General features: G+C 32.9%; 1 protein-coding gene across 1 annotated transcript in view; it reads left to right on the top strand.

Annotated features, from left to right (window-relative positions):
* The first annotated feature begins 441 nt into the window (after nt 1-441).
* The window catches only part of LOC143404389 (putative ATP-dependent DNA helicase HFM1), a 39,545-nt gene continuing 23,968 nt past the window's right edge, over nt 442-16,018 (top strand). The window contains 5 exon segments of the mRNA XM_076862558.1: nt 442-512; nt 5,443-5,555; nt 6,798-7,104; nt 15,603-15,748; nt 15,751-15,855. Of these exon segments, the coding sequence (XP_076718673.1) occupies nt 442-512; nt 5,443-5,555; nt 6,798-7,104; nt 15,603-15,748; nt 15,751-15,855 (742 nt within the window).

Below are 16,018 nucleotides of genomic sequence, written 5' to 3' on the forward strand. Positions count from 1 at the left end.
AATAAATTGTAATATCTTAACTCAAAAATAATACTATAAACAAAGTATTAACCCAAAAGGAGCAGTTAATTTTGTGTTATTGAAGAGGACAAATTTAGAGAAGTCTTTAAAGAAGAAATGACATTTAACCTATACTTTGAAGAATGGACAAGAATTTGCCAGGAAGAAAATATTCTAAATATTGGTGCAGTATGAAGAAAGGGGTACAAAATGTGAAAATATATGAATGAGTAGAGAACACAGTATGTTGATATTGAAATGCTTTGAAAGTCACAGAAGCTGCAACTATAAGACTCATCTGTGGTTATATTTTAAAGGACATTCTGAGAAACTAATGATTATAGTTTACTTATCCATAAATATTTTCTCCATTTTTGTAAATAAAATATAAACTACCTTTTCTATATCTTGTAGATTTATGACAAAGTCCAGTTTTCAAAGATGTCAAAACTAAATGACTGCTTGTTTTCTGTGGATAGTTTGTTTTTTGAAAATCCAGATGAAATTGAAAAGTAAGTCTATCTCAAGGGTTAATAATATAGTATATTATTTTAGAGTTTAAAAAAATTAGGGAGTTTATTTTTTTCTGATAAATACACAAATAAAAATGGCAGATCAACAGAATGATTGTATATTTAGAAACATGGAATTCAGATTCACTGGTAAGTAAGGTTCAGCATCTTAAATGTTATAGTTTTAAAAATTCAATTAATTCCTGCCAGTTTTATGTTCATTTGCTTTACATTTCTAATTTGTCAAGTTGTTCTTGACTAAGGTAAAGACTGGAAGTAATGGTCAAAGAGTAGCTGAGAACAAAAAGTGATGACACGTTTTGAAAACAGAATGAGCATGTACCAAAGACTAACTGTCATAAGCGTATTTAGCACAGACAATGTGTAGGGATGGAAATAAAGATGTGAGACCATGTAGATTGCTCTCAATTCTGAATTTTATATGTATTTGTTATAATAACCTATTTTAATGAACCCCCTTATTGCTTTCACTCCTTCATTCTAATAGTAATTCAAATATTGATTGAATGCTGAAAGGATATAAAAAGAAAGAAGAAATTCACTTCTAAAAGTTAAAATCTAATTGAGTTTAGACACACATATGGGAAGTCATTAATAAATAATCTGACTATGTAAATCACGATCCAGACTGGAATACTTTTTTTTAACCACATATTTCAATATTCTGTATTTAAACTCATTACATAGTATGATATAACATATCCATGACTCATATTCGGGTTTTTTTTTTGGACACAGAATCAGTATTTGAAATATTCTATGGTTAGTTATAAAGGAAATACTTTTAAATATTAAAAACTTATGATGGTGGTGGTGGCAATGATGATGAAGGGCAATAGTTTGTTCTTGTTTGAGAATTGTGGTTAGCTCCTTTTAAGAGTATGAGAAAGTAGAAATATGTCACTTGGGAATTATTTTTAATTAATTTTTTATTTATATATGACAGCAGAATGCATTATAATTCTTATTATACATATACAGCACAATTTTTCATATCTCTGGTTGTATACAAAGTGTATTCACACCAATTTGTGTCTTTATACATGTACTTTGGATAATAATGTCTATCACATTCCACTATCATTTCTAACCCCATGCCCTGTCCCTTCCCTTCCCACCCCTCTGCCCTATCTAGAGTTGTCTATTCTTCCCATGCTCCCTCTCCCTACCCCACTACCAGCCTCCTTATATCAGAGAAAACATTCGGCATTTGGTTTTTTGGGATTGGCTAACTTCACTTAGCATTGTCTTCTCTAACTCCATCCATTTACCTGCAAATGCCATTATTTTATTCTCTTTTATTGCTGAGTAATATTCCATTGTGTATATATGTACAGACTGGAAAACTTTTGAGAGTAAAAAAGTACATCCTGCTGGAGCAGCAGGAGTAAATCAGGACTGTAAGTCAGTGTATTAGGATTATGGTTAGGCAAATTTTGAAACATATGATTGTTCTAACAATAAAACATTAAAAATGTATGAAAAATGATTAATATTCATGCAATAAAATTTCAGATTTGGAAGAAAGTAACCTTTAGCCAGATGATCAGGTCAGGCTTTATGGTAGTGGGGATAGGCTTCAGGAGTCTTTGAAATATCTGATAATTCTTTGGACATAGAGGAAGTAGGCATTGAAGGCCCACTGTTAAAGGGGAAAAAAAAGGAATGAAGATGGGACAAGTCACAGTACTTGAGCGGATAGTATATAGAAGTTTTTTAGAGTAGATGGTTCATAAAGGAGACAAATGGTGCATAGAGTTCTAAAGTTGAGCATAGATTGTTGTGGGTGTTAAATGCTGTATAATTCTCTATGTGTTAAAAGCTGTGAAATTAAATCAACAAACATTTCCTGAACAGCACACCTAATTATATAAAGCACTGTGCTAAGTACTGCTTATATAAATGGAAATAAAAGCAAAGCCCTTAGATATTTACAATCTAGAGACAGTATCAGACTAATTAGCTATTTCTATCTATTATCTGTATACACACATATACACACACACAATACAATAAGTATGAGAAATATTGTGGATTCAGTGGATGAAAAGAGGGGGAGAAAATCTTTGAGAACCTATGGAAATTTCTTGGAAAAGGTAGAATTTGAAGTGGGTTTTAAATGAACTTAAACTCTAGTGCCTAGAAAAGCACCTGGCATGTGCTAAATAGTTGTTGAATGGATTAATGAATGAATAATAGTAGAATTTCTATAGGTGGATATGGGTATGAGGCTGAGTACAAGGTCAGGAAGAGTATAGAGTTTATCTTTTTAAATTATTTTTTTTTAGGGGGGAAGGTGGCACTGGTGATTGAACTATTTAGTTACATCCCTAGTCCTTTTTAATTTTATTTTGTAAGACAGAGTCTTGCTAAGTTGCTATGGCTGGCCTCAAACTTGGAATCTTCCTGCCTCAGTCTCCTGAGTCACTGGAATTACAGGTGTGTACCCAGGCCCAGCAATAAAGGATGTATCTTTGAATAAAGATGAGGAGGCACAGAATGTGTTATCTGTTTGGTATTGTACTAGCTTTCCATCACTGTGACAAAATACTTAAACAAAGCAAAAATTTATTTTATCTCGTAGTTTTGAGGAATTTGGTCCATGGTCATTTGGTTTGTTGCTTTTGGGCCTGTTGTGAGGCAATACATCATGGTGGGAGCACCTGGTGGAAAAAGCCCTCACCTCATGGCAGCTGGGAATCAAAGAGAGGTGAAAGGGTCAGAGTCACACTCTCTCTCAAGGGCATCCCTCTGGTGAGATAAATTCCTCCCCCCTGGGCTCCATCTCTTAAGTGTTTCACTACCTACCAATAGTGTCACAAGCTGGTAAGCTAGCCTTTTAACATATGGGCCTTTGGAGGACACTTATCCAAACCTTAACAGGTATATAACAAGTAGTTCAGTTTACCCTAAACCTAAAGATATGTGTAGGAGAATTAAAACTGTAAGGTACTCTAAGTCCCTTGGGAAGTTTGTCATTATCTGAAAGCCACTGAAGAATTTTGAATAGAGTACTATGATGAAAATGATTCTAAATTAATGTAAGAATGTGTAAGGTGTATTAGAGAGAAAGCCTGGAGGCAGTGAATTCAGTTAAGACACTATTGTTCTCAATCAGATGTAAGTTGATTAGGATCTTAATTATAATAGTGACAATGAAAATACAAAGAAAATGATGAATTTCAGAAGCATTAAAAGGAGTATGTATTTATATACTGTGAATAAAAAAAAAGATTATGCTATGGTTTGGATTGGTGACTGGGAGAATGATGGCACCTCTAGAAAAAAAGAGAGAAATCATAAAGAAGATTTAATTTTATGAGGAGACTGAATAGTAGAGCTAGATGTATACTTCTTATATCCCATTATTCTCTTTCTTGGATTTTCTGGAATGGTCTCTATATAGAAAAAAAGTTAACATAACAGGCCTAAATGGCTATCCTTGCAAAACCTGTTTGCAAGGTTGACCTTTGGTTGGAATCTGAGAACAGATTTCAGGAAGGTTCCCACCATTAACTGGTAACAGTGGTTCACTGCATAAACTGCTTATACAAATAATGTGGTTTATGCGAACACCTGCTTTTCTTCTGGGATTCTGAATTTATATGTCAGACAGGGAATGCTTGGGGGTGATTAGTCCCCAATAAACCCTGACCATTGAGTTCCAAATGAACTTTCCTCATCGGTAACATTTCATGCATGTTGTCACAATTGGTTATTTAATGTGACCCTTGTGTGGAGAGAACTCTTGGAAACTTGTGCCTGATTTCCCTAGGACTTTGCCCAATTGCTAGGAGTAGGACTCAGCTAGGAAATCGTTGAACTGGGTGTGATCTTAGGAACCCTCTGTCATAGTCCTAAATTTCAAATGCTCTGGCATTTGCTCAGTCTCTCAGACATTGTCAAATAATGTTGTGGATTTTTTATTTGAAAAATATAGTCATAGTAGCTATGTGCTAGGTACTAAGAGGGACAGAAAATTCAAAGATTAAATCTCTTACTTGGGAGAACTTAGTACAATAAATGAAAAATAAATTAATCTTAAAATGCTTGGGATTCAGTGTAGGCAGTATATATGTTTTTTTTCCTCAAGTTTTTCCTGTCACCTAGCACTTACTTTTTGTCTTAATGAAAGCAAGTCAACTTTGATTGGTAAAGGTATGTTAAAGCAGTATCAGTTAATAAGGTCACAGCTGAAATGTATGGACAGGTAAAGATGCCAACAGGGTGGCAAAAATCTCATCAATTACCATTGGCTTATAAAGAAATTTCCAGTTTCAACCAATTTCTTAGAGATTTTGTGGTTGCATATGGTTCTGAACCAAGTATTTGGGTTAGGACATTAATTTTCACTCAAGTTGTAGGAATACTCAAGAATACTAATAATGGAGTGATTTACCCAGTAAAGACCCATGATTATAGGAAAGATATATCATAAGTAATTTGTTACATGTAATAGTTAAAGTGCAGAGTTTGAGAATGATTTAGTACTTCTTAAAAAGTTGGAATAGATTTAAAATTCCTATCACTGGCATTTCAATTAGAGAAAATGAAGTGGAACTATTGCCATTCCTATTTAGGTAGCATATCTTACATGCAGTATTACTAAGTTTTTAAAATATTTTTATAGTGTATGGACACAATACCTTTATTTTATTTTTATATGGTGCTGAGGATTGAATCCAGTGCCTCACACGTGCTAGGCAAGTGCTCTACCAACTGAGTTCCAATCCCAACTCCAGTCCCCCGTATTATTAATTCTGTGACACACAAGGGAAAAAAGGTTGAGAACATTGCTGCATAGGGATAAATCATAGTGGTAACAAAAATTGAGTAAAGTTTAATAAATACATGTTTCTGATTGTAGATCTTTTTAAGCATATATTCATATTTTTTATATTTTATATAGCTATCCAGACAATGAAAAATCATTGGATTGGTTTCTCCCTCCTCCTCCATTGATTTCAGAAATTCCAGAAACTCAGGAATTAGAGGAGGAAATAGAAAGTCATAAATTGCAAGGTAAGTTATCATATATTTGTTGTGAAACCAAATGCATGCAGTTAATGTCAATGTAAAAAACCTAGTAACACATGAAAATATTAATTCCTTTATTTTAATGGAAAAAAATGAGAGTCAAAGACTTCTCTTATTCAAAATAATGCTCACCAAACCTTATGATCTAACACATTTACCTTCTCCATATATACATACACATATGTGTGCATAGTACATAATATCCTATCACATACTTGTTCTGACTATTGTTCGGTGAATATTTGTTTCTCTTTAACCATTAAAATTCCTGTCACTGCTCTCCAGTTTTGCTCTTTTCTAATTGGTAAGATCTTCTGGGAGACAGATCTTTATGTGAAAGAACAAGATAACAGAAGATTATACATGTTGAGACCATTTTTTTAAATCTTGAGGAATGCTTAAACAATATATGTTATCTAATATGATGTTACTGGTAAAATTTTAATCTTAAATTGGTAATTTCATGCATAAATATTTTAATATTAAGCTTATAAGTTACATGATTTTTATATAAATAGATATATGTATACTCTTGAATGTATCAAATACTATACTTCATGTATGGTATACATCTGGTATAATATTTATAAATAGATGGTAAAGCAAATTTAAGCTCTAATAAGACTTCTGAACTTCCTCTAAACATCCCATAGATTCTAGGAAAAAAAAAAAACTCTAAAGAAATGTTTAAAATTCTATCACTCTGATGAAGATATTTCTTTATCTTGATTTTAGAAGTAGGATTACAAAGTTAAAAAAAGCACTGTGTCCTATATTTTAATACTGGATCATATTCATTACGATTTTATATGATTGACCATTGTATTTCTGTGTGTAAATTATTTATATAAAATTTTACATCCTCATAATTACTTGTATAAGTATGCCATTTGTAGTAGCCAAAATAGTTAAATATTAAAATTATTACTACTTTTGTCATCAGGATTTAAACCTATTTTATAACATAGATGCTGTATAAATTTTGAATTTAATCTTAATAATTCTGAAGTAATTTCAAAGTTGCTTTCAGAAACAAGCTGGTATTTCAAAGCCATATTTGGTATTAGAGAGTATCTTGTTATTATACTAATACTTTTCTTGACTTTCATATTTAACAAAAAAAATTTAACTAGTAAACTTTTAAAAATTAATTAAATTTTTCATTATTATATTGAAAATGTGTTTTAATGAATAATATATAATAACCAATATGTTCCTCTTTTGTAGGTCAGGAAAATAATCCAAAAATGTTAATGTCAAATTTAAAGATTACTAATGAAGACCTAAATTATATTTCACCAACACAAAAATTCCAGTTTCCCTCTTATAAATATGAATATGATTATCTAAATTTAAGAGTAGCAGGTATTAATGACTCATCACTTGTTGCTGGCAAGCTGACATATGGTTCTTCTCAGAAATAAACAAACCACATGGGCACCAAGATAGCACCTGAGGATACTGTTCCTGATGATGCAAAATTAGGTAACGTTATAGAGGAAAAGGGAGAGAGCACACCAGCATTTTGAAAAAGGTAATTAATTAAATGTAATAAATAACATTCAGTGAATAAAGTGGAATATTAATGTGTTCATCCAAAAATATTAAACATGATAGATTCTGAATGAGAAAAACAGTAATAACAAAGTATTATACATTAAACATTCTGTTATATTTGGGATTCTAGATTTTTACCTTTAAGGACCTTACAATTTAGTGGGAAGCATAGATACATAACTAAAAATAATTGACTAAATACTTCATGGTATGACAGTTATTTTCATGAAGTAAGTATATTGTTCAGAGCAGTGATTGTTAAACTTTTTATCATAAGTACCCCATTGCATTTAAAAAGTATTGAAGATTCCCAAAGAGTTTTTATTAAGGTAGGTTATATATATCAGTATTTAATCATATTAGATTAAAATCAAAAAATTAAAAAGTACTTATTTACTAATTCATCTTAAACTCATACTAAACCTACTACCGATTAATCTAATTAATGAATTTTCAGTTAAAAAGACTTTTCCTACATGAAATGTAGGAAATAATGTGTTAAAAATACATTAGAGGAACATATTAAAAATAATGTATTGTATACTAATGGTCCCTGACATAGTGATGGTTTGACATAGGAATTTTAGACCTTATGGTGGTTTGAAAGCAATGTGCATTCAGTTGAAACTGTACTTCAAATTTTGGATTCTGATCTTTTTCCATGTTAGCAATATATAGTACCATACTTTCTCACTGAAACTATGCAGGCAACAGCAGAGAGCCATAGCTCTCTGTCAGCCACTCAGTAACCAGGGTAAACAACAGATAATCTACAGTGTACTGTGTTACTAAGCTGCAATGTTCAGTAAGTTAGATATAGTAAGTGCATTTTTGATTTATGATTTTCAGCTTATGATAAGTTTATTGGTACATAATCCCACTTTAAGTCCAGGAGCATCTATGTATACAATAGAATACTTTTGAGCCATTAAAAAAATCTAGGAGGGGCTGGGATTGTGGCTTAGTGGTAGAGTGTTTGCCTCGTATGTGTGAGGCCCTGAGTTCAATTCTCAGCACCACATATAAATAAAATAAAGATACATTTATAACTAAAATAAATAATATATATTTTAAAAACCTAGGAAATTTTGTCATTTGTGGCAACAGGAATGAATGTAGAAGACATTATGTTAAGTAAACTAAGCCAGGCACAGAGAATCAAATAACACGATCTCCCTTGTATGTGGAATCTAAAGAAGTCAAACATAGGGCTGGGTATGTAGGTCAGGAGGAGAGCACTTGCCTTGCATATGTGAAGTTCTGGGTTTGATCCCCAGTACTGCAAAAAAGAAAAGAGGTTGGTTGAACTCTGAAATGGGGAGTAGAATTGCAGTTATCAGAGTCTGGGGGAGATGTGAAGGAGGAATGCAGAGGTATTGATGAACAAAGTTGCATTTATATAGAAGTTCTGGTGTTCTGTTGTGTAGTAGCTGCAGTTAATAGTAATGTATTGTATAATCCAAAATAGCTAGAAGAGAATGGTCTCATTCCAAAGAAATGATAAATGTTTGAGGTGACAGATTTAATAATTATCTTGATTTGGTTACTACAAACTGTATATTTGTATCAAAATATCACTTTGTACCCCATAATTATATATAATTACCAGTTATCTATTATATTAAAAAATTAAGTTCTATTTTCTAAAACAAAAAAATAGTTTAGTGAGAAAAGTGGCATTGTTTTATATTTTTGCAGTATAGTTGGATTCTCATTTATGTCTTTTAAGTCTGTTGTGATGTCTTGTGACTTGGCTTAGTAATATTGTGAAAATAATTTTGATTTAATGGACTCCCTGAAAGAGTCCCAGACTGTTCTTTGAAAACAGGTGTCCTGGAACATTTAACATGAGGACATGATCTACCCCAATCAGGGAAAGCTTTCTTGAGTAAGTGGTGTTTACACTTAATCTTAAAGAAAAATAGAAGTAAACTAGGTGAAAATAAAGAGGGAGAGTGTTAATAGGTAGAAATAATAGAATGTACAGAAGTCCTGAGGTAGCACAGAGTTAAGCAATTCTTTGCAAAAAGTTCCTTTAGTTTGAAGTAAGAGAATGCTGAGAGGTAAGGTATGAAGGAACTAAGCCATTCAGAATTTTATAGACCATGATCAACATCTTGTACTTTAAGGCCATGTTTCTTAAATTATGGCCCCTAGACACACTGTATTGAGGCACCTAGAATGGTTTTTAAAATTTTAGATTTCTGGGTCCTACCTTAGACCTATTAAATCATAGTTTTAGTAAAGATGAGAATGGGATCTAGAAACTAATTTAAACAAATTTTCCAGATGATCATATTGTATACTAAAGAGAATCATTTTCCTAAAAGTCCATGCAAAGGAGTGAAATTAGATTTTCTTTTCCTTTAAAATTGATTTTGGCCCCAGTATGGTGGACAAACAAGAAGGGAGTTAGAATATGTTGTGAAGAGTCAATTAAAAGGTTATTATATTGGTGTAGGTGGGAGAGAAGTCTTGACCTAGGACTTTGATAGCAGAAATGAAGAGAGTCCAAAGTTATTTAGGAGGTAGAATCCCATGGAACTTAAATGATTACTATATGTGAGAACTTAAACCTACATTTCTAATTTGAACCAGAATAATGAAGAATGGTGGGCCCTTAAGTAATATAAAAAAAAACTTAAAGAAAGATTAGATTTAGGGGAATGTGATGAATAGATTTGGACATGTTGATTTTAGGTACTTATAAATTATGCAGACAGACAATTGAATATATAGGTTCAAGATTCAGAAGAGATCTAGTTTATAGTTTTTGTTCTCTCTATGACATAGATGAGGTTATCTGTCATTTTGAGAGAATAAGTAGGGCATTATGAAAGATTGGGAAGAATAGGAAAAATTTTGGAGATTAGGAAAGCAATCTAATTAGACTAATGCTGAGCACTATAAGTGATGCTGGATATTATAAAAAGAACAGTTGAGGTAACTATGATTTCTTATATTAGATTTAATAAGTTATAATTCAGATAACATGAAATTCACCCTTTTGAATGCACAAATTCATTGGTGTTTAGAATACTTATATAGTTGTACAGCCATCACTATTATTTAATTTTAAGACATATTCATTACCCCCCACCCAAAGAAACTTAATATTAATAAAGTCCTACAAAATTATTCCTGTTAAAGAATGCCAACCAGGAAAGCAGGGTGCCCAGACTCCTTACCTCTCTAAGTGCCTGAAAAACTCAGGTGTTTCTACAACCCAGTCTCTATAGGTTTATTTGCCAGAATGACTTAAATCTCAGGAAAACACATTTCTTGCATTTACTGGTTTATTATAAAGGATACAACTCCAAATATAGAAATTTATGGGGCTGACTATTGGGGATGAGGTGGAGTAAGCCTCTGTGAGTGTGCCACCCTGTCAGCACCTTGATGTGTTCACCAACTCAAAAGCTCTCTGAGCACCATTGTTCGTTTTAACAGAGGTCCCATTATATGAGCTTGATTGATGAAATGATTTGTCAGTGGCAATGAACTTAATCTCCAGCCCATCCTGAAGGTCAAAGGGGAAAGAGTAGGGAGACCAAAAGTTTCAACCAGCTAAGCACATGGTTGGATGGGAGAGAGAGAAGAGAAAAAAGGGAGAGAGAGAAAGGAGATCAGAGTCCTTCTGGGGCACACCTCCAATGACTAGAACACCTCCCACTGAGCTAAAAGTCTCCATTATGTCCCAGTAGCTGGGGATTTGACCTTTAACACTTGGGCTTTTGACCCAAACTACAGCATTTCTGAATTCTTTATTTTACTCCATGGACTAATATATGCTATTTTTATGCTAATCCTACAATGGAGCTTTGTATTTTAAATTAAGAAGTGTGAGTCTTCCAATTTTGATCTTTTTTTTTCAAGATTGTTTTGGCTATTCTGTGTTCTTTGCATTTTCATATGAATTTTAGTATAAGAAGCCAGCTGTTATTTTGATAGAGATTGTGTTGAATCTGTAGATCAACTTGAAGAATCTTACCATCTAACAATTTAAAATCTTCCAATCTAGGAACATGAGTTGTCCTTCCATTTTTAAAAGTTTTCTTTAATTCTCTCAATTATGTTTTAGTTTTTCAGTGGATAGTTTTATACTTATGTTGTTAAATTCTTAAGTATTTTATTTTTTTGCTGTTATTTTACATGGACTCTTTTTTTTCCTTAATTTTTTTCTTCAGATTTTCCATTGCTAGTTTATGAAAATATAATTGTTTTTTGTATATTGACATTATATCCTACAAGCTTGTTACTGATGACTCTGAATTTTAATACTAATCATCTGCTCCAAAGCTGTACTTTTTACCCATTCATATTCCACTGCCTTGCTGTAATTATTTTAAAAAATCATTCAGGAGTGAGGTTTTGTGATGTAAGTATGATAAAAATAATAAAGTGGATAAAAGTTGTCAGAATCAAAATGGAGTCACTTTTGTCAAACCCTAACAAAAAGGGAATAGAGAGGTCATAAAGAAGGGGATCTCTCACACAATGGCCTATGATAAAAACTGTTATGAGTACTCTGAAAACCACAACCTTGCATAAAGGCATTAAGGTACCACATCCTTACACAAAGAATACTTTTGCAGTGACATTTGCCCAACAATTTGTCAGCCTTGAACTGACACTGCTCTTCTTATTAATCCTTGCTGAGGAAAGTTGTTTCAGCGCAACTTATTAACCTTCTTTTACCTTTCAAAAGCCTTGCCATTCTTTGCCTCTCTGGTGTGCATATGGTTTGCCATTACTCCAAGTAAATTCATTTCTTTGTAGAGCCTCTTGCTCTGTTTTTTTTTTTTTTTTTACTATTTTAAAGTTTTATTTTATTTTTGACTGACACAATTGTTGTAGATATTTATGGGATATCATGTGATATTTTGATACATATATACAACTGTGTAATGATCAAATTAGGGTAATTAGCATATCCATCACTTTAAACATTTAATCATTTCTTTGTGATGAGAGAAATTAAAAATTAAAATCCTCTCTTCTAGCTATTTTGAAATAGATGATATATTATCATTAACTATAATCACCCTATTATGCAATAACACATCAGAACTTGTTCCTCCTACCTGTATGTAACATTGTGTCCATTGACCAATCTCTTCCCATCCTACTCCTATACCCTCCCCAGCCTTTAATAACCAATATTCTATTCTCAATTTCTATGAGGTGAATGTTTTTATTTCACATGAGCTCATGCTGCATTTGTCTTTCTGTTCCTGGCTTATTTCTTTTAACACATTGTCTTCCAGGTTCATCCATGTTGAAATTGACAACATATCATTATTTTTATAGATGAATGAGTCCATTTTCTCATCCTCTGGAAATGCAGTCTGTCTTCTTTATCCATTGCTCCATTGAATAAATGTGAAATGCTTCATGAATTTGTGTGTCACCTATTCTTCTCTGTACCATTCCAATTTTAGTATGCATGTGTTCCTCTGCGAATATTAACATCCCAGACCAAGGGGTTGCAGTCTTTCCCTCTGCAGATGTCTGGCATTCTCCCTTGAATGTGTATTCTTTGCTTCACCTCCAAAGACATCTAACCCTGGGCCTTTCTCTTCAGTATTTCTCCAGTGTTTAAGCTCCATATTGCAGAAAGCTCAGTCCTTATCCCTGGTGCCAGTACAATAACGAGGACATGGTTTTGAGAAAAAGGAAAAAGGTTTATCATTTTGCTAGCAAAGGAGAAACACAGGGGACTCCTGTCCCAAAAGCTGTGATTCTTGCTCTGTTTTTTTAAATTAGTATTTTTGGGTTTATTTTTGTTTGTTTGTTTTTGTATCAGGGATTGAACCCAGGGGTGCTTAACCACTGAGCCACATTCCCGGCCCTTTTTATTTTTTTTATATAGGTACAGAATATTGCTAAGTTGCTTAGGGCCTTGCTAAGTTGCTAAGGCTGGCTTTGAACTTGTGATCCTCCTTCCTCAAGCTCCCAAGTGGCTGGGATTACAGACATGTGCCACTGTGCCCAGCTTCTGTTGTTATTTTTATATTAACAGGAGAAGCAGAGTTTAGAATATTGGTAAGAAAGTGGCCATGGAATTTAAGTCCACAAAATGTAGACAAGAAAAGAAAAAGGGAAGATAGCTTAGGAAAAAATAGGTTAATTACAGTTAACTTGTTCTTTGAACTCACTGGTTCCTTGAGCAAATAAACTAACAGAATAAAAGTTTGAAGTTAGAAAATAATATATCGGAATCATTATTCATCAGATTATTGAGAGGAAGGGCAGTTTGGGATAATGACAGACTCTGGTGAGACAGTAGATGACTGAGGTCATGTGAAGGAGAATGCCTTTGGAAATGAATTTTCTGAGGAATTGAGAGATAAGGATTTTGAATGGGTTGTCTCCATGAATGTTGCAGTAGCACAGAATATTGGCAAAGTTCTGAAAGCAAGAGGAAAGTATTCTAAAGTGACCAGAAGGTTGATAAGTGATATATGCTATTAGGAAGTGGCATAGATGAATAGCGTAGATTACTATTGTGAGAGTGGAAAAATGATCTAGATTTGGAATAGAGAGGAAAACACTCTCAATCTTCAAGTACATTGAATGTGAGAGAATTAGGAGTTTCCACTTAAGGGTTTTCTTAAGAAGCAACAGTTTTCTAGGGCAGAGCCACATTGTTTGTTTGTTTGTTTTTAAGGCCAGGGATAATAAATAATCAATGAGGAAGTCAGGGACCTAAGGGAGTTTATTAAGTGGGAGTTCCAGAGGATTTAGGAAGATTTTGAGGTTCAGAGAATTTTGGTAACTAGAATGTAGATAATGTCTTTACAGTTTGTAAAACTTATTTCAAACTCTTACTAACTTTAAAGTCACACAGCTACAAAGCAGAGGAGCTTTAAACTTAAACCTAGGTCTGTCTGATTCTAACCAATATCACAGCATATTGCAGGGAATCATACTATAGCTTGAATATCCTTGTTCCCAGTACAATATGTTTTATCTAAGATTATCTGCTTTTGAATTTTCCATCTTCAAAGATAAAACATTAGAGGATGCTAAAATACATTTTTCAAGTTTTTTCAAAAACTTGTTCTGATACAAAAGCATATCATTGTGACAGAGTAATTTACAAATTATTTCATGTTTGCATAGTGTTTAAGTATCATTTCTTATAGAATTCTGTAAGTCTGATACCTTATATCATCCCCCATTACTCATTCTATAAGATGCAAGTGTTATTTTGGAAACCTTAATGATTACTACATCTCTTGAGGCTATTTTGAACAAATTATTGTGGTAGATTTTCTTTTGATCAAATATAATACAGTCATAAAGATGATGTCTCCTTGTTTTTCAGAACTTTGCCAAGAAGTATTTTTTACACTAGGGTTATTATTAGATAGTGTTTGGGATGATTTGATCTGCTAATACACTTAGTTTACTTCTTTTCCTATTTTGGGGGATGATGTAGGCTAGGGTATACAACCTTGAATTGACTGGCAAGTAAAACTGAATGAACTGATACTTTCTGTGAAACTAAATGTTATTGATAACAACTTTTAATTCATGACAAGAATGTTGATTTATTCCTATAAATTTAATACATGTGTTAATATATTGTTATATTGAATCACTTTAGTAAAATATAACTACTATTAGGTGAATTATTTTTTTGTTACTATATTGTGTGGCCTTTTTCCCTCCCTTTAGCACTTTTCTGACTTATTCAGTAGTCATTAATTATCTTGTTGTGTACAGCTTATCCCCAAATTTAGTGGCTTAAAAACAACAATAAATGCTTTTCTCATTGTTTCTGTAAGTTAGGAACTTAGGAACAATTTAATTGGATGTTTTGGCCTGGGGTCTCTCATGAGAATGCAAAAGAGATTGGGAACCTTTGACAGGGCTATAATCAGAATTTTGGCACAGTCTGTGGTCATCTGACACTTGACAGGGGATCTGCTTTCATGGTGGATCATTCACCTTGGCTGACACGTTGGTGCTGGCTCTTGACAGGAAGCTTCAGTACCTATCCACATGGGCCTTCTTCATAAGGTTGTTTGAGAGTTCTTAGGATATGGTGTTATTGACAAGAGTTCCTTCACAGAGTTGAGTCATCTAAGAGACTATGTGAAAGGGACAATGTCTGATGTCTTTGTCTTTTTGACCTAGCTTTGGAAGTCACACACTTGGACGTGCAGTACTCTACTAGTTACAAAGGCCAGTTCTGATTAAATGATTCAATTTGTTGCAGACTGCAAGAGTGTGAAAAAAAGGAGGCAAGGATCATTGAGGCCATCTTAGACACTGGCTACCACAAATGGATTTATCTGAGTTTTAGGAAAATGAAAAGATGTATATCCATAGTAAATTTAAAAAGTCACATTTTAGGAGATTGATTGAATTTTTTATTTTTATGGGCATGTTTAAAGAGACAATTTAATGCTATCTTTAATATTCTAAGCAACTGTTACAGGTAAAAAACATGTGGTTCTTTTTCAGATTATTTAAAATATGTGACAATATGCATGGAGGTACTTATTCTAATAACAGTGCAAACTTGGACTCCGTAGTTAACTCAGTGAAAATTATTCAAACAGAAATGAACAAGGAGAAATCATGGAACTGTAGCAATAATAAGCAAAAACCTCAAACATGTTTATAGCAAATGAAGCTTTTTCATCTTCTGAAATTGGAGATGACATACTTAAAGTACCATCATTTTCACTTGCATCCCAACCTCATAATATTCAAGGTGATTTCTTGCTTTTTCATTTGGTTTTATAAAAATACAAATTAATCTGCATTTTGTAGCATAGAGAAAATACAAAATTATAAGTGGGTTATCTATGTGCAATTTCTACCTTTCTTTATTATGTTGCATTATTTTTTAGCTGTGTTCTAATATTTTTGCCTAT

This window comes from Callospermophilus lateralis, chromosome 7, assembly GCF_048772815.1.
Source record: "Callospermophilus lateralis isolate mCalLat2 chromosome 7, mCalLat2.hap1, whole genome shotgun sequence".
In the NCBI taxonomy this organism is placed as follows: domain Eukaryota; kingdom Metazoa; phylum Chordata; class Mammalia; order Rodentia; family Sciuridae; genus Callospermophilus; species Callospermophilus lateralis.